We start from the raw sequence: 26,203 nt of genomic DNA on the forward strand, positions 1-26,203 counted from the left end.
GATTACTATATGGCAACAGTGATCCCTACTAATTTTGGCGATTTGGTAGAAGAGAATACATAAATCAACATAAATCAAAAAATGTGTACATGTGTTATCTTCAAGGAGATCCCCCATACACACTGTCAAATAAATGCATACAATCAACTGCAACATATGTGAGAATAAAACCAACAATAAAGGCCTTTATAATAAGAATTCCTGTTCTAAAAAGACAATCTGATGACAGTCCACTGTGGTTTTGCAGTAAACAAAGCCAGATGCTTGTGAGCTTCAAGTTTACATTACAGTAGCGTCATGGATGGTACTGCATATGAAATACTACTATCCTGCTGCAAATATCACTCTCTCCTCTGTCTCTGATCCAGACTTCAATGAAGCTTATTGTTTTTAATCCACATTGTCACTATGTCTGTTATACTAAATACACTAATAAGACATTCATAAACTAGATTATTTCTTTATTTAACAGACAATGATAGTGTTTATTAGGAATAGTGTGATAGAAAAAAAATACTACCTCTGATGTATTTCCATGGTGAGAGACATAAACGTAGCTGATTGTGGCTACATTTATAGCAAAAATAATAATAATAACATCATGTAAAGGCTATGTTATTGGCTGTGCTCAGACAATGTAATTGTAATTATGTTTCCCTTTGGAGGAAGAATAAATATATTATGTATTATATATTATTTGAGACCATGACTTCTTCCTGAAACCTTTAATTATGTTTTATTTTAAACCTGACAGCCATTAATAAGTATAGTCGTCTGAGAAAAACTAACTGACATATCCCACTAAACATTCCATCTTTCGTCTCATCCAAGCTCCGTCCTCAAAACACAAAAACACAGAGAACCTGAATGTTTAAAACCTTGTAAAAGAAAAAAAAAAAAACACTTTGAATAATTATTGTCATGATGAACTGCACAGGTTGTCAGACTGATGTGTACGACAGGCAATCAATCCATTTGTCAGAAGAAAATAATTTGATTTTGTTTATATTATTGTTATCTACAGTCACGAGTTCAAAACAGTTTAACCTCAATGCTTAGTGCTAAACAATGTGAAATTACGAGAGGTCTGACGCAATTCAATCGTTACGAATGATGTAACAAAGACATCAGCACATTTCTGCCATGTGACACAGGAAGAGAAAGGCTGACGTGTGGGAAAGGAATCAGAATAAACAGACTGACATTCATGAAAGTCATTTTTCTGGTTAGAGTCACAGTGTCTGTCCAGCTTTCAGAACATGCCTTTTAAGGTGAAGCTATCATTGCACCAGTTAAACTGGCTCGTTTTATGTGGCCCTATGTGCGTGTTTGTGTAAGTTATGAAGTCTGATTAGATTACACACTGTCACATCTATGACTAATAAAAACTAAAGTTGATGGGAATGTACTGTACAGTATATGTCACACACTGTGGCATCACTGGCAGGAGAGAAAGGGGAACAAGAGAAACGTGTTTTGAAGCCAGGCTGGCATTAGAAGATGAATAAATAACGATCCGTTTAGAGCAACATCCAAATGAGGAAACAAATATGAGAGAGACATTCCTAAACTGTGGCTGACACAAGGCTGATCAGCACAGTGGAACCTCAGCAGTGTGGGAACGGGGATTTCCAGCGAGCAGGAGACTGACGGCTTCACCTTTGGATACCACTCCCAGACAAAGAGCGGTGAGGAAGAGAATACGACAGAAGAGCAGTGAGCGCCAGAGGGCGAGCTTAGAATGACCTCGCTATCTACCTGAGATGAGGCTGACACACACACACACACACATACACCTTAACTCTGAGACAACAAAGTTGTAAGACAATTCCAGGATTAGCCATTTACACACTAACAATGATGTGTGACTTTGAATGTAGAGCTCATTCCTCAACTTCTCTGCATTTTTCTTCATCTCACGTTCTTCTCTCCTCACATCACGTTGAATTTCATTGCAGCACGATCAGATGAAAATGACTGACAAAAACAGTGTTCTAACATCAGCCTGGTCCATGTTTTTAAGCTGTTGATCCGAGTGTTGGACCCTGCATTTACGAGAATATTTCTCACGCTAGTACAAAATTTTATTTGCTGCTTACAATTTCACCAAAATCTCAATAATTTATGGCTTTGACCCGAGAGCACAATAAGGCAAGTAGTCCTGCTTCACAATCCTCCTCACACATGTTATCAGTTAATAGAATTATTGCTATACATGTACTGAACTGCTGTTGTCAACCACTAGGAAATGCCTGAGGATACAGTATCTCGCCGTGCAGCTCCATCATCTGTCACTGTCCATTTTTGTCTTTATCCGTTTAAGGGATTTCCTCTAAGCACAGGTTTTTATTTGCTCACTGCATACACATTTTCAGTGGCGATGCACTATATGACGGGTGTTAAGTTTTGACTAACTTCCTGTCTGTTCCTGTCTATGATGTGTTTTCTGTCATCCTAGCACGTGGTTGCAGCTGTTTCACTTTATTAGAGCAATGTTGCTGTTGCTTTTGACACAAGATCTAAATACAGCACAGACTATCAGCAATATGGAGCTGAGAGTCTTAAACATCATTGTGTGAACTCATCATAAAGGTTTCTCATATTTAAATTTCATACTCTACACGTATATGACATTTTTAGGTTTGGTCCATAAGAAACATATCTGGAGAGGATATTCACAACGTCCATTAACATCCATCCATCTTCTACCACTTTATCCTCCACATGAGGGTTGCTGTGCCAATTGCAGCTGACAGGTACATCCTGTCCATCAGTCCAACACAGCACCACATAGAGACAAGCAACCATGCACTCTCACAATCACACCTATGGTCAATTTAGAGTGTCCAATTTACCTAATCCCCCATTTTGCATGTTTTTGACTGTGGGACGAAGCTGGAGAAAACCCACGCACACACAGGGAAAACATGCAAACTCCATGCACAAAGGCCCTTGTGCTGACCACTACACCAACCGTGTGGCCTGAACGTGTGGCTCTGACACAGCTAAGCAAAAGCAGCTGTTTATGTGACAAATCAGCTGATCACAAGCGGCTTGATTTTATCTCAAGAAAAATCATCACGTGTGTGTGTGTGTGTGTGTACTAGCACACGTAACACTTCTATGTCACAGGCAGTGAATCAGTCAACTTTTAAAAGCATTCACATCTGTTTGGCCTCAGTGATTGCATTAAGCAGACTGTCATACTGTTGACAAGCATATGAAAATTATCAATAATCTTGATTTGTCTTTTTATTTTCACTGAGACACATATTCTTCTGTGTTGACTTAATTACATTTTTTTTTACACTATTGCAGTCATTCTTTGTTTGCCATCTTGAACTCGAACTCATCTAATCCTTGGGAGGATGAAATTTATCGAGGCTCTGTGTATTATTTTGTGATGACTCACAGGGTTTATTCCCCCAAAGTATTTAATTTACAACATTAAAGGCAAACTAATATTATCAAACAGACATGGCAATCAAGGCAGTCCACAGCGGGTTTAAATTTAAACGCAGAAACAATTGACATATGGTCAAAAAACATCATTTACACAGTTCCCCCAGTGACACAGATGTAAAACTTTAAAGGTTTTCCATGACTGTTCCCGTACCCATTTTTCATCACGGTACACTGGCTGCCTGTTCTGTGGTTGAGCTGAAAAAAAAGGATTGTTCCTACTCAGCCCATTTACTCAGGAGAAAAATGTCAATGAGGATTAAGACTCAAACTGAAAAACAGGAACGAGCAAGGGCTCAGGGCAAAATGAAATTATGTAAAAATTGTCGTGTATATGACGGGAGCTTTCAGTGCAATAGATAGTTGTCTTTTTTTAAGCCTCACTTGAAAATGGCCCTTGCTCTTACACGCAGCCACTGCGTTGTTTACCAAGGAATGTATGAAAACAAAAATCTAAACTTGTTCTTTGCGCTCCCTGGCTCTTTGTTTGCAATATTGACCATGGGCGGGCCTAAGGAAGCTGCGTGCTGATTGGCTACTGAGTTTTGGAGCGACCGCTCAATGGCTCGAATGAAGACGGGCTTGGAGTCACTGTCCGTTTGGCTTATGTAATATATCAAAGATAATCTGACAAATGTTAGATACATACAATTATTTTAACTATTACATTTAGAAATTTATTTATAAATTATTAGTGCTAAACAATTATAGAGAGGCTACAGCAACTTCACAGTCATCTCCGCAGCTCCCACTTTTGGGTTGCTAAGTAATGACAGATGCAATCACCGAGTGCAAGCCCCAAACACCTCTGGCTTCCCCCACACATTTTACACACTATGTACATGTATGGAAGGTCTCATAATGTTAATGTCTCTTATTTGATGTTTTATATTGTTTATCTTGCTCCAGATACTTAAATGTACAAACCTCTGCATGTGGACGGATGCAACAATCTAACTAAGTTAATAATAACTACATTCATAGTAGATGGTAAGTTGATTTAGATGTTGCACTAACTTGCACTAAAGAGGCAGTCATCATGAGACCTCTACAACGCAGGTGTGCAAGTTTAGCTGAAAGAATCACAATGGTCCTTGAAGATACAGATGATGTAATACCTCAGGTATACTCATTTTAAAAGTATGTTGGTGCCTAAATGGCTGCTCTTTGTCCCTGAGGCTATATTTCCTCTGTGTGAGTGTGTGTGTGTGTGTGTGTGTGTGCAGACTCACTCATCTCCATGTATTCAGGTGTCAGGCCTTCAAAGGCAGCCAGGGCATAGTCCAGGTTCCACTGCTGTGGAGGCCTCTCCTCCTCCCTCTCTGCCTCCGCTGATCCTTTAGCCTTCATCGCACGCACCAACTTCTTCAGCTTCCTGTCGGAACAGATGGAGAGATGGGCGAGATTAGAAAAAAGGTTTAAAAAGGAAAAAGCTGCACCGTGTGAGCAGCCATAAGATATTATCTCATAACAGAAAAATGTTGTTTTCCGTAACTTTATTGGAGTGAGACATTTCCAATCTATCAACATTATGACATGTTTAGTTTATGATTATAAAACAAACCTTTACATCCCTTCCTATCCAAACCAGTGAAAGAGAGATCTTTGCTTTAATTCAATTAAATATATAATAATATTTTATTAGTTACTTAATTGATCGTCAGCTATTCTAATACTAATACCAATTTCTAATACTCAATAATTAAAACAGGGTTTCTGATTTTTCAGCTTCTTAAATATGAATATTTTGTGCTTTCTTCTCTAAATCTGAATATTTGTGGTTTGTGGACAAAACAAGATATTCAAGATCATTATTTGGGTTTGGAATCAACATTTTCTGACATTTTACAGACCAACAAGTACTCGATTAATCGAGGAAATTAATCGACAGTTTGGTTTTGGTTTGTGTGTGTGTGTGTGTGTGTGTATTTGTGATTGTAAATAATGTATGTCTGAAGGTACCATTGATTATGCACGTGGTTGTGCATGTGAATGTGTGTGCCTGTAAAAACTCTAATAAAAGCAGCTTAATGCTCAACACACAAACACACACTAGATGTAGATATCGTCAGACCAGCACACGAGACTGAAGAGACTAGATGTTACTGATGTAGGTCACAGGCAATTACCATTGTTGTACTGCCACGTGGTGTCACACAGCAACTCCTATTTTTTTTTGTATTTGTTTGATAGTTAGTAGTGGGGCAGCACATGGCCAAGCGGAAAGGGAATTTGGCTCGTAACTAGAGGGTTGCCAATTTGAGTCCCAGCCAGGTCAATGGCTAGGGTACCTCTGAGCAAGGTACCAAAACCCCATTGCCCATTGTTACATGGACACTCTGCTGTGACAGACCCTAGCCTCAGGGGCCACAAAGTGTTCTCCTATAGTGCCAGTCCCAAACCCAGATAAATGGGAAGTTTTGCACCAGGAAGGGTGTCTGGCGTAAAACTCTCTCTTCCAAATCAAATATGCAGATCATTTGCTGTGTTGACCCCTAGAGAGGGAGAAGCCAAAAGGATTTTTCTGGATTTAATCATCCATTATATCTCCTTTTCCATTTTCTCCTTCTGTGGTTTTGGAAATACTTATATTCATTTTCTGTACAAGGATGATATACAGTACTAAGAATTCTCAACGTCATATTCTGTGGGACCTTCTCAATAAAAGAGAATTTAAGTATTTTAGAGACATGCGTACCTTAATGTCTACTGCCATGTTTTGTTTTGGAATTGAGTTATACTGTTGCACTTTGTGTTTATTTCTTCACATTCTGTCCAGCTGGCACCATGAGATGTGTCCCTGTTTGCACTGTAGCCGTGGATTGTACCCTATCAGTGGACTTTGATAGCAAAGATAACTTCGTAACTTGGGGCGAGTTCTGGAGCGGCAAGACGTATCTTCTGATCGCTAAGCAGATTTATGGCTTGTTTATTTTTTTGTAGTGGACAATGACATCCCCAGGATACGTAAGATACACTGAATTTCTTTTTTAAAAAGTCATGTTTTTGTGTTGGGATTTTTGTTTGAGGATTTTTCAAGCTAATTGAAGCGATAAAACAATCTCTTGGCTACTTTTTATGAGCTGTGCGACACAGCCGTTGTTAATTCTATCATGAAGTGGCAACACTCACGACCTGTTCACCTCCGTGACAGCCTCTGTGTTGTACTGTACAATTTGTCGTACATTATGTTGCCACTACATTAACATCAACACGTTATGATGAGTCATCTTAGACTGTTCCACTCTACACAAGTTTTCCCAAGACGCAGCACAAATACACCCTTCATTTGTAATTCAACAGGCCATCACTCTAGTGCAGCGGTCACTGCTTTTGCTCTTGATGACACTAATGTGAAGTCTCTATACTCATGAATCCTCTGTGGAAAGATGTGGAGGTTGAGTTCACCACTTCACCAGTTTTTTTTGCTTGTGTTCTGTGTAGGATGGGAGTCTGTTTTTCAATCCAGTGCAAATCGATCAACTTTATTCCTCAACCAAATGGTAAACAGTTTTGCGATTCACCCATTCACACCCATGCACTCACACTTTCATACAGTGCATCAACATACCCATTCATACGTTGCCAGCACTGCCATCAGAAGCAACATAGGGTTAATTGTCTTGCCCAAGAACACACCGACTAGCGGAGCCAAGAATCAAACCCACAACCACTGAGCGGCCATCGCCCCAAAAACAGTTCATAAAAGAAATACAAAACAAATTCCAGTGCATTCTAGATGTGCGTGCAAACTTGAGAAAGGTATTAATGTATTATAGAGAACAAATAATCGACCAATCACACAGTAGCAACCGAATGCATTTAGGCAAGTAGACATGGTCAATACGACCTGCTGAAGTTCAAACATCAGAGCATCAGATTGAGGAAGAAAAGGTCATTTAAGTGACTGTGAATGCCAATGCCAGAGGGTCTGGTCTGAGTATTTGAGAAACTGCTAATCTATAGGGATTTTCACATGGTCTAAAAAAGACAAGCCTTGGTCAGACATCATTTAGTATAATGACCAGAGTTGCTTTTCAAAATGATTAAAAAGGCAACATTATCCCAATTACCCACTTCTAGATGGTTCAAGGCACTATCACTGAAGAGGCTATGAAACTAACTTTGTTTTCATTCAGGTCAATTCATCTACATCATGTCCAGTTGCTTGTTTGTATCCATTATATCTTCATGCAGAAGCCTTTAGGTTCAGGCACACGTTTGTCAACCTGTGAAAATGCCTCATGTCTCTGTCTTCTCTCAGCGACTCCTGAGATTGCCCATAAAACCCTGTACTGGCTGACACGACGAAGACATTTGGGTTCCAGGTTGCATCCCAGGATGTGAAAGCTTTTAGTTGGGTGAATGTGAAGCAGATGAGAAGATGGCATGTGTCTGGTATGATGGTATGTGCTGTGGCTCGCCAATCCCTCAGGACATCCTCGAGATACCACCATGTATGATGAGACTCCCCCAGCAGGTCTGGAGGTCAAGCTGTGCTTACAGCAACAGTAACAGTGAAGCCTGAAGCCAAAAGCCTCCTCAGCTGTGAGACAGTTGTTATAAACAGAGCTGACCTCTAACCTTCAGGATTTGCATGTACAAGCTGAGCTTTTTCACAAGATGGAGTACTATTGTACAGACATGGGGAGGAATGTTATTAGGAGAAGAAGAAGGGCTGACGGAATGTTGTAAGTGCTTGTTATCAAGTAGGTGTTGTGCAGCCTTTTGTCAGGTTTAGTAGAAAGTAAGTGTGCACAACAACTCATAGTGCAAACCTTAATTTAAAGTAACTGGAATGCAGTCTCATGCAGTTCAGTTTATGTACAAAACAACACTCTTCTCTAAAGTTTTAGTCAACAAAGATTTAAAAGAAAGGCACTGCCTACCTCACAGTTATTTTGGTGAGTGATTTATATTGTGCTATCAGGTCTTTGGAGAGATTTATTGTTGGATTGTGTCATAACTTACAAAGGAAGATGAGAGAAGTGATTATACTTTGCCAGATTCACAATACAACTGAACAATTGATCATTTTTAAATCAAAAACAGTTCAACGAGCAAATAACAGATGGTGTGATTTGGTATGTACCCTATGAAAACTGTATTTCTCTCGGAATCATTATTTACTTATTGCTATTACTCCATTTTAACACTATCACAGCTTTTTTTTGCTCCGTTGCTCAATAGAAACGTTTTACTCTATATAATATTTTGCTTGTATCGCAAGTGGTCATGTCACGCGATAAAATTTGAATTGAAGCTTAAGAATAATGGTAATACATTTCATTTTTAAGCACCTTCTTAAGGTCACTTTAAAGGAGGAGGTAAATCAAACACACAAAAGTTAAGATAAAAAGTTAAGATGAAATAAAATGGACAACACAGTGGATGGAGTAAAAAAATTAATACAAAGTTTAAAATGCAGAGCAATGAAAAAGATGGATGAGGTGATAGTGGGGGGATGGTCATGTCAGGTAAGATAATCTGAATAAGTAAGTGAAGTTATTGTTGGGATGTGTTGTGGGAGAGCAAAAGCTTGACATAAAACCATTAAACTGCAAATCAAATGACAATAATCTGTCAAAAAAAATGTGAATTAGATATTTTGCCCAAACTTCCATCCTAGTTCATTGGTATCAACCTGCAAAAATAGGTTAAACACAGAGTTGCATCTTCATGCTCAGAGAAAGTGGAAGACGACCATATGCTTGTGCCATATTGAAGACACTGCTTGTCACACCTGCTACACTTGTGGCTTACTTCTCTGTGGTGTACTTACGGGATGCCAATTTCAAAGATGTTGTTCTGGATGAGCTGTTTTCCCAGCATGATGATGCTGAGCTGAATGCACAGCTCGATGAGGCAGCCTCCTGGTGCACACTGAATGAGACACAAGCACTTGATTTCATTCTCTTACTCATCATCAGCTGATGTTTTACTCATTCACTTAAAATGAGAACAGTCTCCGATTAAAAGACCGAGAACAAACCTCTTCCATCCGATAGTTGTTAAAGACATACACGTAATTCCCAGGTCGACCTGCGAACCTGTGGAGACACAGTGTACCACACAGACTCAGTTAGGGATGTTTGTTTTTTGGTGTCGTTAGGTGTCTTTCCAGTGAATGACAAAAAGTTTTCCTTTGCAATTAAAAAAAAAGATCAAAATTGACAGTTGAAACCAGACTTACCGTCCCTTGAAGAAAGCCACATAAAAGATGGGTGCATATGCGTTCATAAACTTTAGTAAGAAGGCTTTCAAGATGAGACGCTCCTCAAAGGTGGTATCTGTTTTGGGGATTTCTGGAAAAAAAACAAATAAACAAAGTGAAACTGTATCACAGAGGCGACACGTCACTGTTTTATAAGACAGCAAACGAAAGAGAGGGAAAAAAGGAGCAAGGTAAATGGTGCATGAAGTTTAACATTTGTACAGTATACAGTATGTTAGCTTTGGCTGTCACTGGATTATACAAATGCATGATTTTGTTATTATAACAAGTTCCCCCCCATGATTCCCTCAGTCCTTCTGTCTACCCTCAGACCCCTTTAACACAGGACAACCTGGTATAATAGTTTAAAAAAGAAAATAGATAATAAAAATATAATAAAACGTAGAAAAAATAACATTTTAAATAGATGAATAAATAAAGGGGGAAAAGGCATAATTAACAGTAAGAAATGTTAAATATTGTTATTAGTCTGTGTCCAACAACAAAAGGAGTTTTTTGTTGTTAAGGGTTTATGGGGATAATGAGAAATGGAGGTAAAAAATCACTGCCTGTAGATAAGAGAAATGTTGCGTTGCATCAGTCTCACTAATATAATTTTATTTGCAGACTGGTGAATTAACTTTAAACTTTAAAAAAAAAAAAAGCAAAGGAATTCTGCTGCCTGCAATAAGTGAAAGCATGTTACACTCATTTGAATGTTTGTCATATTATTATTTTTCTCTGGTGATGGTGGAATTTGAATCAAGTAGTTCAGAGATCACAATGATCACATTTGGGGCACAGTCAAAACATGTTTGTTAAATCACATGGAGAGAAAGAGTGTCTTTTATATTTATCCTCTACTGTATTTAGGTAGATTTTGGAGAGCTTAGCTTTGCAATAGTGAGCCCTTGTCGCACCTTGAACTGAATTAGGCTAAACTGAGTGCAAGAGGAGGATGAGTTCACAGCTTTTCTCCAAAATTGATCGGAAAGGGTTGTCTGTAATTCGCCAGTTTGCCCTAATTTTCTCAACAATTGATTCATTTGATGGCAAAACAAGGTCATACAGTTACAAAATATGGCCTTTTTTTCAAAGCATCAGCAGGGAGTATTATGGTCTTTACCACTACTAGGCAGGATTTGAGGCAATTTTGGAAAGTGGGTCTGTAAAAAGTCCCGTAATTGGAAATAACTGAAAAAAAAAATGCAATGGGTTAACACAAAAGTGGCACATGGTTGATTGATCTCTCATCGAATCTAGCCAGCAAGAATAGGTGGTTATTGCAGATAGCTGTTGACTTTGGAAGAGTGGACCACTTTGAAAGTCATCTTTAACGTGGCAGTGACAATGGTCTACTCTGCTGCAAGGAGGCTCTACAGATTCTAGGGTTCTTTCCTGCTCGTATAAATGTAGAGATGATGGCGTCAATAGTTTTGATCTGGTCAAGAACATGGAGATACATTGAAAAATGTATTTAGGAAATACGTTCATCTTCATAGTTTGCACTCTCCCTGCCAGAGACAGAGGCAAATGAGTCCACCTTTGTAAGTCCGATTACATTTTTTGCTTTCAGAGACATAACATTTTGTTCCCTTAGGGTACGGATGTAAAAATGCATGTTAAAGGTTTTTGTGCTGTTCCTCAAAAAAGTGACTCTGTCAGTCCAATTTTTGAATTTGAGTTCTAACATGATCAGTGAGTTGGAAGTAGGTTAAAAAACTGGCAGGTTTCACATGGCCCAACCCCTCTCTCTTTCGCTTACACACACACACACACACGCACACACACACACACAAAAAAACACACACATTACACAAGAGTTTGTGCAGCTGTTCTTCTTAGGACACTGTGATGACTTCCATTCATTTGGACGGCCATATCCCTCACCTTAACAGTAACCATTTAAAGCCTAACCCTAATATTAACCTAACCACAATTACATTTTTAGCCTCAAACTTAGCCTCACACTTAGGCAGTTCCTCAGAAATAACGTTCTCATTAGGACCAGGTTTTGGTCTCAATGAGGACTACTGGTCCTGACAAGGTCAGTTTGTATGCCAGTTTTGAAAATGAGATGTAACACTGTGGTTTAAAACCTTCACGGGGAGAAGTGATGGAACAGTCTGACATTCTTTTCCGCTTTTTCTGAGGTTTTGAAAATGAATGTAAATGTGGTTTAAAACTCCGGGGAGAAGTGATGGAACAGCTGGAGCATGAAAACATCAAAGTTTCATCAAACTGTCCAGTAAGAGGCAGAAAGGACTTTCTGTTTCTCACACTTACACATGCAGAATGACTACCCGATGTAGAAATATAGATTTCGTGAGTTGCAAACTTCATTATTATTCCCTTCAACTTCTTTGAAATATGTCAAAGTTTTAAATATTATTCCATGAAAAAAACATTCCCTGAACTGCTCTTTGTTTTAAAAGGCCTGGGATGAAACTAAAGCATGTCCTCAGAAAAATGTTGCCTGATCTTGAGCAGCCCTTAAATGTTGATTGATGACATTTCCAAGGAACATTCTTCTAGGAAAAAAAAAAAAACCTCTTGGTTCTCTTGCCAAGAGTTACGTGACATGGTTGGTACCACTAAACCATGTCTTTCCCGTAAATATTGACACATTTTTTTAGTTTTTTTAGCTCAAAGACACAAAAAACCATACATAAAAAAAAAAAAAATGACAGTTTGTGTTTGAGTACCTAGCTCAGTCAGCCACACTGCCACCGCGCCGTAGATTTCATCAAGGATCAGAATGACCACTAAGTTAATGATGACAGCAGTGGCTGTAACCGTCACTCGAACGTTGGACTTGGTCTCCGGGTCGGGGCTCATCGCCATCAGAGCGGACACCGTGATGCGGTAAACGATGACACCGAAAACTGCTGAAAATGTCAGGCCAAACTGGAACAAAAAAAGAAAGAGGGAAATGAATTAGTCATTACTTTACCATAATTTCGTCTGACAGTCACATGACAGTGGCTGGGATTATTATTTCAAGGAAGACACTGATGTAGGTCACTGTACATCTATGTTTTCATTAATACGTGCGGTTTGGACTAACCTAATTTGAATGTACTAACCATAAAGAGGATTGAGGAAACGTTGATGCAGTATCCAGGAAGACGGTCCTTCCAGGTCAGTTTGTCTGTGGCAGTCTGATGGAAAGGACGGGGGAAACAGAGGAGGAAAAGAGAGGTACAATTTGTAGTCACTCACACAGTTTGACTGTTTGACCTCAACATTTCAGGAAATCTGAGGTGCAGAACCCAAAAGCCTCCTCAAGAGAAGTTCCCTCTCAAGTTCCTTTCCGCTGGTTTTCAAACACAGCATGAGTGTAAAATAGAGACCACAGTATAAGGTTCCACCACCACCAGGGATTTGGCAACAAAATGCATTTTAATGTTCTCCAACTTGCTGACTGTGATCATAACCACCCACATGTGACCCAAAAGAACATCTCTTTGACCGTCCGGTCTTTGAATGAATCAGGTTTGATCTCTGCAATGAGAAATGCTGCATCTCTCCATCCTCAGGAATGTGACCCCACTATAGGCAAATGCTCTCACATACACCTAACATGGACAGGCTCAGACAGAGTCAGAGAGGAATTTCACACACACACACACACACACACACACACACACACACAGAATAGTGTCAGCTGAGTCAATGGCACCATCTAGTGAATAAACTGACACAGTGCAACATGCAATAGAAGCTTCATTTCGCTTTGTCTCTCTTCACAGACCAGAGGAAAACAACTTTTGCTTAACCCAAAATATAGACAACTTTAAATCAGAATAACATGTACAACATGTATCTGAGACAAACTGATCATCAGCGTCGATCATCATATGATCTACTGTGCCAGTCTTCCAGCCAACCACATATACAGTCAATTTAATGTCTCAATTTAACCACAGACAAATGACTTTCAGATTACATTTGCATTAATCATTCCATTATGTTTAATTCTGTGTGGTGCTTTAAAGAAATGCAATATATAAATGTGCAGCATTTCTCTGTGAGAAAATGCCACGTTGATGGCTGTGGTCAGAGGAGAATGAACAGACTGGTTCAAAACGGTGACTCAAAAAACCCTCTTGTTATACTTTATGAGGCGTCCTGTGTACCTAATAAAGTGGCCACTGAGTGTATTAAACTTACAAAGCTGAAGGAATTTGACTTAGTGAAGGACAGAGAGACCTTCGGAGTGAAAGTGTGTGAGAGGGAGTAGGTATGTGGGGACGGCCATCAGAGAGAGCAGCAGTAGTAAATGGGTCAGATGTTATATTTGGCTTCAGAGGGGCCCGTGACAGTTGCACACAAAGACGGCAGAAAAGAATGGGTCCGTGACCATAATAGAGCGATGATTGTAAGTTCCCACAATGATACAAAAAGTAGTTTGCATAACATTAACACTATGTCCTTATATACTGTACAATCCCTCTGTGCAATACGTTCAACCGAACAGATGTGAAAATTGATGCATCACTGATGCCTGTTGATGAGTGAAACGTTCATTGACTCATTCATTCATTCATCTTCTACCGCTTTGTCCTCAACATGAGGGTCACTGGTGCCAATCCCAGTTGACATAGGGCAAAAGGCGGGAAGGTAGACCTTAACAGGTCGTCAGTCCCTCACAGAGCCACATAGGGATGTGCAGTCTCATTGTTGTCTTTGTCAGGCACATACATCTCATTAGATGATGTTAAAGTTCCAGTGTGGAACTTCTACTGCCCCCAGTGGACCAATGAGTAATGACCACAACAGCGCAGTCCTGAGAGAGAGAGAGAGAGAGAGAGAGAGAGAGACAGAAACAGAGTTGTCTCGACTTTTTTCTACAGTACTACAGTAGTAGTAAGCTATGTGTTAGACACGGGCACGTAGCCAGGCAGTTGTTCAGTGAGCACTTGATCGCTGTTGGCAGATCACACATTTTCAATATCAGAGATTAAAGTGTATCATGTTTGTGTGAGGCTAAAATCGTCATGAAACTCAACGTCCAGGTTTATTTTTGGCAGTAGAAACACGTTTTGGCTGCATTTCGCTTTACTTGTAGTGTGTTAGTTTTTCCGCGCGTCATCTGCTTAGTGGTGACATGAAATGTGTTGCGCTGTGTGTAGCACGGAAATGTCGCCACAAACAAAAAAAAAATGTAGAGCTCAAACAAAACTCACAAAGGCTCTATTGTGGAGGATTAAAAACGGTGAAGTCATCGTTCAATATAAATATGGCCCCTGTCAGTTACAGTTTTTACAGTCAAATGAAATAATGAAATCAATATTTACTGATTAAAATGAATAAATACAATTGACACTCTTCAGTTGCAAACAATCCTCTAGATGTGAACGTACAGTACAGTTTCTCAGGTAATAAATTAAATGGTTTGTTTGTACGTGTGAGGAAAAGAGAGAAAGGGAGAAAGAGAGAGAGTTAGTTCTGTGTCGCCATAGTGACGGTCACTAATCTTACCCCTGGCTTCCTGCCCAGCATGCATCACTCCCACACAACCGCCCTCCCTGTGCTGCGCTCCATCGTTATGTTTCTCCAAGTCCCTCCATTTATTTGTAGTAGGTCTCTGTCTTTGCCTTCTTGTCTCTTTGTCTTGAATAATTTTTGGACTTTTTTTTTTTTTTTAAAGACAAAAGGTTGCCAAAGTAGCAAAAATGACTACTTTTTTTCCCCCCAGGAGACAAAGTGACTTGTCATTGTGGAAAAAGAAAGTATCTAATGGCATTAATGAACAATGGCTCTGTTCCATTTTTAGGGGTTTCGCTGGACCCAAACGGTGAGTCAGCAAAGCATTAGTCATTTCAAAGTCATTATTAATGTTATTACATCACTGTTTGATGAATGTACATGTCCACAGGATTACACTTTTTATTACAGGAGGAATGAAGCGCTGGCAATGATTTTATACTAATTCATCAGCATCAGCTGTTATTACTATGATGTTGATTGGCCTGTCAGTTAACCTGTAGTCATGTGTCTCATTCAAAACTTTGAAAGATCCTTTATACATCGTAGGCTTTCTCGACCAAGACTTCCTGGATAAACATGTGCTATAGGATGCTAAAGACTGGGTTAGGACCCACAGATGGATCACAGGAGATACTACCTTCCCACCTCCCTACACTGTTGGAGAAACTCAACATTCCTGACAATCTCATCAGGACACATGACACAAATGCTTAAAAACTGGATTTGAAATGTGTTTATGAATAAAATCTGGTTGATTGCTTGAATCACTCAACGGCCAAACCTCATAGATAAAGGTCTGATCTAATCTGAGAGGCAACATTTTTTTTTCCACTGAGACCACAGTGGATAATAAAGGATAACCCTTCAACATTTCACCTTTGTGTCACATTGTTTTGATCTGAATCATATATGATATATATGACCAGGCACATGCAACTGAGTGTGTTTTACATTATATAGAAAATGGAACCAGTGACCTATCAAGTCATCACTAACTACCAAGTTTTTGAAGGTTCTGGTGTGACTTGACTTTACATTAGCTTTCCGACTTTCAATTTGTCAACCTTTTTCTACCTCAATTGCTGTCTCTCTTGATTTTTATTTGTCTTTATCTGCTCTTGTGCTGAACGAGGGATCTGTGTGTACTCTAAACTACACAGTATATGTACATGTTTAAAAAAACAAAAAGAGGGCTAAACCAAAGCAGCTGCATCACCGTGAATATGTCGCTCATGACCTACCAATAAGAACCATTATGGGTTTTATTACAACAAAACTACTGTAAATAGTCACATCTCTGGATTAAAGTTGATTGTGTTATATTGTAATGTCCATTATTATAAATTATACATATTCATTCATAAAAAAAAAAGGACAGTGATAAACCACTAGAAATGCTGAAAAAAATCCATCATTCCATCAGAACTTTCTGTCAATTCAACAACAGACCAACCAGAAAAAAAGTAGAAGAAAACATTTTTGGAATGGTCTTCAGGGTGTGGCTTGAGGCTGAAAGGCGACTGTATTATGTTTGTTTTAAAAGTTGAACATGAAAGGCTTATTTTTTTCATTTCAAAGAGAATGCCCTGGAGTTTTTCTTTGACTCTGTGAAACACTCCAATCCTTTTCAGATTTTAGTTCAAGCTTTTGATCCCAGAAAGAAAGAGCCTTGTGGATTGACACTGATGAAATGCACAGAAAGTTACACGGACAAATACCTGAGCAGCTGAGACTGTAGCAGCGAGAGGATGGGACAGGAAGAGAAGAACAGATATACAGCAGCCTGCAGGAGAGGGAAACAGAGGAGGGGAGAGGAGAGGGGGAAAGGAGGTGAAGGAGAAAGAAGACGAAAAGGAGATGGAGAAGAGGAAGAAGGGAAAGACAGGAGGAGGAGGAGGAGGAGAAGGGGAGGGGTTACCGGTATCCCTTCAGCCATGGCAGACAGTAGTTTTTGTCTCCATCTGTCCTTCCCTGTCACTGTCCCGTCCTCCTGCTTCACTGGCTGCAAGACAGAGGGACAATTTACACACACACATACACACACACACACCAGTTTGCGCAGCTGTTCTTATTGAGACACTGCATTGATTTGCATTCATTTGGACAGAAATAACCATAGCCAGTTTATAACCCCAACCTTAACCTAACCATAAACCAAATCTTAGCCCTAAAGTTAACCAGTTACTTAGAAATGAGGTTCTCACTCATTAGGACCAGGTTTCGGTCTCCATGTCCCTGTAACATAAATTAATATTTAAATGTTTGTTTAGGATGAATCTTCCAACACAAAGCAAATCAGGTGAGTAAAGTCTCAGTCAAACCTTAAACAACGTTATATCATCAACTATTGAACTTGCCTGTTTGATGCTCTTTTATTAAAAAATACACCCCACACACACACACACCAGCATGATTCCAGGTTTCATGCTTTTGTCCTGAAATCGGGTTTTGAGATGGCGTTGCACGGCTCTTGGATCATGTGAATTGGTTATTTCTCTCAGGCTTGTAGTAGGAAGCCACATTTCACCACAGAGAAGTGTATGTGGGCCAACGGGACCCAATGTGATTGACCCAATTTACAGATGTAGTTCATTCCCAGACGTTAGATTATTGCCATCATTCCTGCCAGTGTCAGTGTAATTTCTGTCTTAGAAATCAATTCATCATCAGAAATGATCTGACTCCAACAGTAACAGAAACAGGTAAAAAGTTTTCATGATTACACATATACAGTGGATACCAGGGTCTCTCTCTCTGGTTGCTACATAACCATGGGGCATTATGGGTATGCATAGATTGTAATTTTAAATGTGGTGTTTTTCAAACCAGTGTCGTAATTCCCACCAGTAATGTTAAGAGGCATTGTGTAAATATGAAAAGAAATTATTCATTTTCTTCATAGTAGTAACAATCTAAACCCTTGTGGTCTTAGTAAACAGGCTGAAATGTAGTCTTGAACCAGTGTTTTCCTACCTCACTCTTCTTCTTCTGTTTCTTTTTTTTCTGCTTCCTCTGTCTCTTCTTGAGAAGGATTGTCTCATATCTGGGCCTTGGATGTTCCTGTGGTTGAAACCAGAGAATGCGTTACATCCATCCATTTTGTCATCCTTTTTAAGTGCACAATGGTTTAAAATTAAAAGCATTGTGAGCTGTAGGTAAGTGCATGTGTGTGTGTGTACCTCATCTTCCTCGATGCCTGTCAGATCCCAGCTGAAGCTCAAACTGATCTGACGACGCTTCCAGTGTTCCAAGAACAGCACCGCTACACACACACACACACACACACAAATATCAACGTTATTAGTTAAGAATTAGTATCACCTTTACATACACGGTTACATGTGTTTTTAATAACCACACTAATAACCTACACTAACCCTAAGTGTAATTTATATCTAATTTGACATAAATAGGAATCACATCAACTTAATGAAAAGCCCACATTAGGTAACTGCAGTCTCAGTGAACATGCATTGAAAGTTTTAAGTTTCGATATCACAATTGTGTACATTGTGCATTTAGTATGTTGATTATTTCTGGCTTTCTATTAGTTGTATTGTCAGAACATCTCTAGTAATATACAGTATATAGTAAATAAAAACATGTAAAACAAACGTCAAATCAATATCATCATAATTTCAGGAGTTGTTACCTTTTCAAAATGAGCAACCATTTAAAACTGCTTTTTGTCACAATTACACATATCTGAGCATTAAATAACAACCGGTTTTGTTTTACTACTGTGTTTGTGCTGCTAATTGTGTTTTCATAATCCTAATTGTAATGCATTTTTGCATCTATTGACCTCAAACATACTGTTTCACCTCGGTGCTCCAATAATAACATGAATTTGAGGTGAGAGAGGAACTTCTCATTGAGCACACACACACTGAAACACACACTCACGCAGACACATAATCTCACCCCACAGAGACATGAAGATGGCGAAGAAGACGGTGGCGGGATTGTCGAAGAGGTGTGAAGCCCTGGCCGTGCCGCAGGCAGTGCTGAGCTGCCAGAAGTCACAGGCTCCGTCACACAAGGGACACATGGTGAAATTGAGACGCTCGTCACACATCTCCAAACTGTGGACGGGGAGGATTCAAGACTTCAGTCACAGAGCGCCGTCATGTGACAACTTTAATACCATGGTACAGTATACAATACATCATATACAGTGGATGTTGGACTAAATGCATGTGTGTGTGAATTGTGTTTATAGATATTGTCCCACTTAAAAGATCCTTTTTTTTTTTACATTTAACCATTTGTAATTAATGGAGCGTTTAACAAATGAGCACAATAGAAGCTTCATAGTATTCAGAGTCATTGCAGATTACAATATGAGCCATGTGCTTTAGGACACACTCACACACTCACTGCCAGCTGTACCCTTCTGTGTTCCTCCCACACAACAATGACTAAAGCCAGATACAGCAGGTATCTGGGCAATCCCTGTCTACTGTGTGTGTACAAGCATGTGTGCATAACATTACCACGGTGGTGGACACTAGCAAATATCAAATTGCCTGAAGCTTTAGACTCTTTAAAGTTCAAATCAGGTGAAATGTAAATGTGTTACTTCATCTTTGTTGACACATAATTTGAATAAAAAGTGTGTATGTGTGTACATATGCAAAGACCTGGGTATGTTAGTATCCAGTGTTGCCACCCCATAGCCAAACACAATGATCCCCACTATGGAGGCTGGTACGAGCAGCTGAGTGTAAACACCGAGCCAAGCGAAGTAAAGGCCGATTTTCTCCCCGAAATACTTCCTGTGGGGTCAGAGGGCAGAATTTACACAAGACATTGAAACAAAAAAAAAGAAGAGTTAGGATGTTAATTTCCTTGCTGTGATGAAATGAGGTGGCGACTGTACTGTAATGTGATGGAATTTCACACATCTGTGTGCTGCAGTCACATTACCTGACAAGATCGATGGGCTGGTACTTGTAGAAGGCTGAGTATCTGGCCCACTCTTCATGCAGAACCTGACAGAGAGAACAGAACAGAGTGATGGGGCCAGTGTGGGTGTGTGTTATCACGTTGATGGTTTACCAATTGCAGAAGGCAGAAAATCAGCAAACAATCCTTGGAGGCAGAACTGATCTGGAGGCAGAAATGCTGTGTTTGGTCGAGTTAAACCTCAGTGGATGAAGACAAAGAGCAGCACTTTAAATAATGTTGTAATGCATGAAGATCATTTCTTTCTGTATATTTCATGCGTTTCCTTGCCCCTGTGAAGAACATGTGTCTGAATGTACTTAATAAATAATACCCACCATTAGTGCCTGCTGTTGGCTACTATAGTGCTCAAGGCACATGATGCAGCCACAATAAGGTGTATGGTTTATATACAGCATTAATGCAATTATAATGAATCATGCGATAACAGGGAAGTTGCTTCATTTATTCATTTATCTTGACTGAGACCAGATTTCTTTGTTTTCCTTTGAAAAATGAGTTAGTCAGTGCAGAGCAGCAGAGTAATGTTTACTGAACTTAAACCTCAATCTGTGAGTTGATTAGGCAGATGAAGAGATTCAGTTCATTTTTGTCTCGTCTCTTCCGTCTGTCACATTATATTAGCAAGTCACTTTCTGAAGCACTGGAGCAGGCAAATGCACAAAACTCCTACTCCTACAAATCAGAAGAATGGAGAAGAGGATGCAAGAGGAAAAGAGAGGAGGCAAAGTACCTGTCTGTCATTCCTCTCTTCATCGTGTCCCATGATCCTGAAGTCGCCCTGTGGAACAAGAGGGGAAGCTGAAATCTTTGCTCAGATTTTACAAAAAAAAAGCACACAGATGTGGAGCAGGTGAGACAACAACATTTAGATTTTAGAGTGACTGTCTAATCTTCATTGGCATCACTTTATTTCAGGGAAATAAAGTCTCTCCCCCATTCACACTTACAGTACCTATAAGTGGGATTACTTTACCATGAAATGTAAAAAACTGTTTAAATTCTCTGCAAGGTATATGAAACAGCATCTTGAGGTAATTACATGCATAAACACTTACATCGTGAAGTGGAAATGCAGCGTCATACACGCCTTTAGCAATCAATGTACTGATGCCTGGAAAAGACAGAGACATAAGAAAACAGAAATAGACCATGTGAAAAAATGCTTCCCTCTCTGGCTTTTTTCATCCAAATAATAACCAAATCTCTTATATGCCTTTTATGTAGATGACAGATCTGAATCGTATTAGGAATTCATTTTGTGTCTTTAAACTTAAATTGCCTGAGTCACCGGCATCGACAAACAACCACATAAACTTTTACCCAACTACAAATAAGGAGTGAGCACCAAATGGCTACACCTTTGATGTAATATTTTATGAATTCCAGAGGAAGTCTTGAAGAAGACTCTCACTTGTTCAAAGACACACTTGAGTTGAGTTGAGTGTGTGGCTCCTTGTTGTTTCTGTTTGAAAATGAAGGGACATAGTCTTACAGATTAAGTTACAGCCGAATGGCTGTTTGCAGATGGACTTTGCATGTGATGCACAAACTTTAAAGGTGATAAATGTAAGAAATGTATTATAATACAAGACAAGGGTGCAGCTTCAACATAGGAGATGCCAGCACAAAGTGCAAGGGTCTGATGTGGCGATGAGTTAAAATATAGATAGATTCAAGTGGAGAGCAAGCCGATAATGCGACTGGGACTACTGTAGTTCAAGTGCCACTTTTAGTCTCTGTCAAGTGACCTGTGGGAGGTGATGGCCCGAACGGTGAAGTGCAGCGATGACATTGATACGTCAAATGACATCCAATGAATTAAATATGTTTGCATGAAAGGCGACTGGGACCTGTGTGATTGTCTGTGATATTAATGTCCAGTACATCAATTCACATTCTCTGTCACACACATGCACTCTTGGACATACAAATGGACGGATGCTCACACAACCACCTCGAAACAACCACAAGTCTCAGAGGCCCCTGCTTCAATCTCAGTCTGACCCAAGAAGTCTGACCCACTTGTACGGGAGATGGAGGAGAGCAACAGAGACATGCGGAGTGCAAGATGTGTGTGTGTGTGTGTGTGTAACCAAATTGGTACATCAGCCGTACTGGTAAGAAAAAAAAAAAAAAAAAGGGAGGGAGGTCAGAGAGGCAGCTCTGTCTTCTGTTGCCTTCTTTCCCCCCGCAGCTCCATCAGTACCCGCTGGCTGAGACCTTCTGCTGTGATGGCAAAGCCAAACAGACATATGGTGGACTCTGGAAATAAACTGGGTCTCAGCCCATCTCTATATGGAGCTGATGGGTCTCATAAATGCACAGGCAGCTGCTGTGCGTCATACAAATGTACAGATATATATGTACAGTAAACACTAAAGCAAATGCTGAATTTATCTTGATGCAAATCGCCAGGGATGTTTACAAACAGTCACTAGTGCACCCACTGAACGTTTCAAGCAGACTGACGACAGATTCATTTTTTATGTTTCATACAGTATTATGAATCACCATTTTTGGAATCTGTACTGTATGGCTGCTAACAAACAAGTGACATCACAACTGCAGTAATAATGACATCTATAAACCTATTCCCCCCCAGGATTAATAAAGTATTTCTCATTCTGATTTCATCTCTTATCATCCCAGTGGACACCTGCAGTCGAAATAAGCCCCACCAAACTGTACAGTGCGGATCAGAAAGGTTTGGAATAATACTCGATCTGGCTTGACATCACATCAGTGTGACACACTTATTGTGTACATATTTGTACAGTCAAGATATTTGACTGTACAAATTATCCAACTCCTACAAAGGCTCATAAATCTGTCAAACAAGGCTTCAATGCCAGCACTTCACAAGGTTTCCTCTAAAACAGGACTCTGCTATTTTTACTTATTGACAGGAGGGTTTCACTTTCTAAAGTCATTAATAAAATCATTGATTATCACCATTTTTGACTTGGAACAACATAATGGATTAAATCTGGCTCGTCTCAACTGTTTATGCCCGTGGGAGGCTATTTACATCTAGAATCAGTCCAATTAATTTACTATTGGCCAGCTTAAAAGTGTTATACGCATAAATATGCTAAATAAAGGGCTGGAATATATTTCAATAATTCCTCCAGACACACACAGTTCCTCACCTATGGTTTGACAGGTCCGCACACACACTGTTCGTCTCAGGATCTCATACACCTAAGGGAGATGCTACAATGTTAGACTTCAGTTTCAATGCCATACTGTACAAATACATACAAATGAAGATGAAGACAGAAAGAAATATATAAATGAAACCCTTACTATTCTGCCCCGTGTAGCATTGTCAAAGAACGTGTCTTTAGATGTGATGTTGTACCTGGAAAAAAAAAAAAAAAGCGGCACAGGTTTTCAGTATCCTTCCTACTTCTAACACCAAAATATGCCTTATTAGTTGTTGTGTTTCATGCTAAGAGATTGACCTAAATATGATTGTCTCTGTTCAGACCTGGTATTATCCATCCTGAGTGATCCAATCACATGTGGATAGTTTTAAGTTCAGGCGTGAAACACGCTTAATGTGTCCTGAATGTGTTATTTTACATGAGCAGGATGCAATGACGTCAGCTGACGTCCTCTGAGCTGCTGCAGATTCATGGTGAAATCATAGTGTTGTTTACACTTCTCAGCTTCAATACAATGAAATGAATACAGTGAAAATGTTTTTTAATGTTACAGCTGCGTGAGTAGGGCTTTGATACACTCAGCACCTCCTGACTCTTTAATTTCTCTCTCTAACCTTGTTAAAAAAGTGACAAAGCAACTTTTACTTTTTAACTTGTACTTGAGTAAAATTGTATTAAAATAGTGCTACTTTTTCTCGAGAAGAATATTTCAGTACTCTTTCTACCTCTGCAAACACAAATGTATAAAAACCCACGGACATATACACACACATTGACAACAGACTCATCTCAGATCAGACCGGTTAAAAGCAAAACATTTGTCCTTGTGAATAGAGATGATGTGCGTGTGTATCACTATACACTGAATTATGTAGGTAGATGTGGTCACAAATGGGCACAGGAGACACAATCAGGACAGATATTAATACCACAACCTGAACCGGCCCCTAAAGTCTATGTAAATAGTATGTACATACTCATCCATCATCTTGTCATATTTACACCTAAAGGTTATGCAGTTCTTGCTGTCCTCTAATTGCTTAGTATGTTGTAAAATACATAGCTGACATGACCACTTTGTGTGTGTGTGTGTTTACGTGCGTGTCTCACAGGTGGAGTTTGTCCCTGGAGAAGCAGTGTGAGAGAAATTTGGTGCGTCCATGGTCTTGCTGTGGTACTTTGGGCTGGAAAGGTTGATTCAGTTTCCTCCACACCGTGCTCATCCTGGACCCAAAACCACTTTCTTCTTTAAGCTCGTAACTCTGGTGAAACAAACGGTATATTGTGTAAGACGCTGTTGTGCTTAATTGCACACAAGTGGTTTTGTATTTTCGATTTCATCGACTGCACGTGAACCACGAAACACAATGTCTGTGTTGACTGACTGCAAAATAAAATCCCTCTGACGGGTGCTGATACTACCGTTTTGGTGGGTACTTTGATCTTGAGGAACTCAGCCTCTCGACAGAGAACTGGCCAGGGAGCATGGAGCCGAGTGAAGCTGGGGCCATGGGCCTTGAACTGAAAAACAAACAAAAATCAAGCTTTGCATTTGTTCACGCAGGACACAGCAATCATAACACCCCAGCTGTAATCAGCTGACAGCCAGCTGCCCACAATCTATTAGTCACACTCCAATCACAGCTACTCTCACACCAAGGCCGTCCATCAGCGTCTAACAGGCTCCAAAGTTTGAAATGGTTTCTGATGTCTTGCTTGACCAAGCCTGGGAGCACCTGAAGAGCAGAGCCAACAGCAGCAAATCCAACTGTATTTCCATTTCTTGCAGTGACTGTAGTCACAACTCTAGTCATGTATACATTTTTTTAATGTAACAACACCAGTTATTATTTTGTAATTCATGTTAATGTCCATAATTCCACATGATCTGTTTCGCTGCCTATTGTCTTACCAGACAGACATGTGGGACGGATACATCTCCCGTCACTTTACCTCGTCCCCTTCCTGCCTGTGATATGCCAGGAAAGAGTACTTCAACCTGTTGTGGTTTTTGTTCATTTTATGTCCTTACTGTCAGAAAATAAATGGAGACTGCAGAGTGTGAGCCCACTGATTACAAAAAGGTTACATAAACTCCTGAAGTATAGGTACAGGTGTCATTGTAACATTGATGTCAAAAATGACATAGTTCGTGTTTGTCAGTGGAAGGTTTTTGTGCTATAATGGCAAAGTAATTTATGGCATAAATGATGCAGAGAATAGCAATTTTTTTCTTCTTGTGATAAAACACAACACTGGCTCTGAGGAAAAAGTATGCGTCCTTACTGGTGTCTTTTTATTGCTTCACCTTTACAACAGTAACCAAACATTTCTGTGGCAAAGGACACAGAAATGTTCTGTTCCATGTTTAATATTTGGAAACTATAATAATAATATTGTGTTTTTTACATATTCTATGTGTACAAGCACTGCATAACGTCTGGGTTTAAGTTTCCGAATAAAAATGATGTCACCAGATTGTTTGGCTAGACTGCCGGCAGTGTATTACTGGTTTACCAGACCATCTGTCAGAACTGTTTCACAATCCATTATAGCCGACAGAGTCTGTTTAAGCAGGAGAGACTTCTTCTACTTTCAACTGTAGTCAGTTGCTTCTCAGCTGCTTTTATTCCTCCAGATCTCAACATTGGCCTCAGTCCTTCTTAGATCCGGCAAAACCAAGCGCTGTGAATCAGTTTGGCTCGCCAGACTCGCCAGCAGGATTATTATGGTCTTTATAAAAGATGGATGTAGCCTGAGGCTGATCTCGTTACCGCAGCCTATTACTGACATATTTTTACTTTTTTGTTCTGTAATCATCTCCGCCAAATGTATTTATTAGATGAAAAATCTAATCCTGACTCATCCAACTCACAGTGTTAATGAATCATATCCC

General features: G+C 39.6%; 1 protein-coding gene across 2 annotated transcripts in view; it reads right to left on the reverse strand.

Moving 5' to 3' along the window:
* Positions 1-26,203, reverse strand: part of ano2b (anoctamin 2b) — a 59,179-nt gene that overhangs the window by 13,800 nt on the left and 19,176 nt on the right. Inside the window, exons 5-22 of one of the 2 annotated variants that reach the window (XM_044022769.1) lie at positions 24,730-24,828; positions 24,418-24,569; positions 23,447-23,501; positions 23,290-23,341; positions 21,196-21,251; positions 20,871-20,918; positions 20,099-20,163; positions 19,813-19,947; positions 19,094-19,254; positions 18,349-18,431; positions 18,143-18,229; positions 17,088-17,171; positions 12,763-12,837; positions 12,382-12,583; positions 9,656-9,767; positions 9,455-9,512; positions 9,245-9,345; positions 4,695-4,837 (exon numbers count right to left, since the gene is read on the reverse strand). In XM_044022769.1, coding sequence (XP_043878704.1) covers positions 4,695-4,837; positions 9,245-9,345; positions 9,455-9,512; positions 9,656-9,767; positions 12,382-12,583; positions 12,763-12,837; positions 17,088-17,171; positions 18,143-18,229; positions 18,349-18,431; positions 19,094-19,254; positions 19,813-19,947; positions 20,099-20,163; positions 20,871-20,918; positions 21,196-21,251; positions 23,290-23,341; positions 23,447-23,501; positions 24,418-24,569; positions 24,730-24,828 — 1,768 coding nt within the window. The remainder of the gene's footprint in view (positions 1-4,694; positions 4,838-9,244; positions 9,346-9,454; positions 9,513-9,655; positions 9,768-12,381; positions 12,584-12,762; positions 12,838-17,087; positions 17,172-18,142; positions 18,230-18,348; positions 18,432-19,093; positions 19,255-19,812; positions 19,948-20,098; positions 20,164-20,870; positions 20,919-21,195; positions 21,252-23,289; positions 23,342-23,446; positions 23,502-24,417; positions 24,570-24,729; positions 24,829-26,203) is intronic. The other variant, XM_044022770.1, reaches the window with a different exon arrangement.

The sequence above is a fragment of the Solea senegalensis genome, linkage group LG3 (assembly GCF_019176455.1).
Source record: "Solea senegalensis isolate Sse05_10M linkage group LG3, IFAPA_SoseM_1, whole genome shotgun sequence".
Taxonomy (NCBI): Eukaryota; Metazoa; Chordata; class Actinopteri; order Pleuronectiformes; family Soleidae; genus Solea; species Solea senegalensis.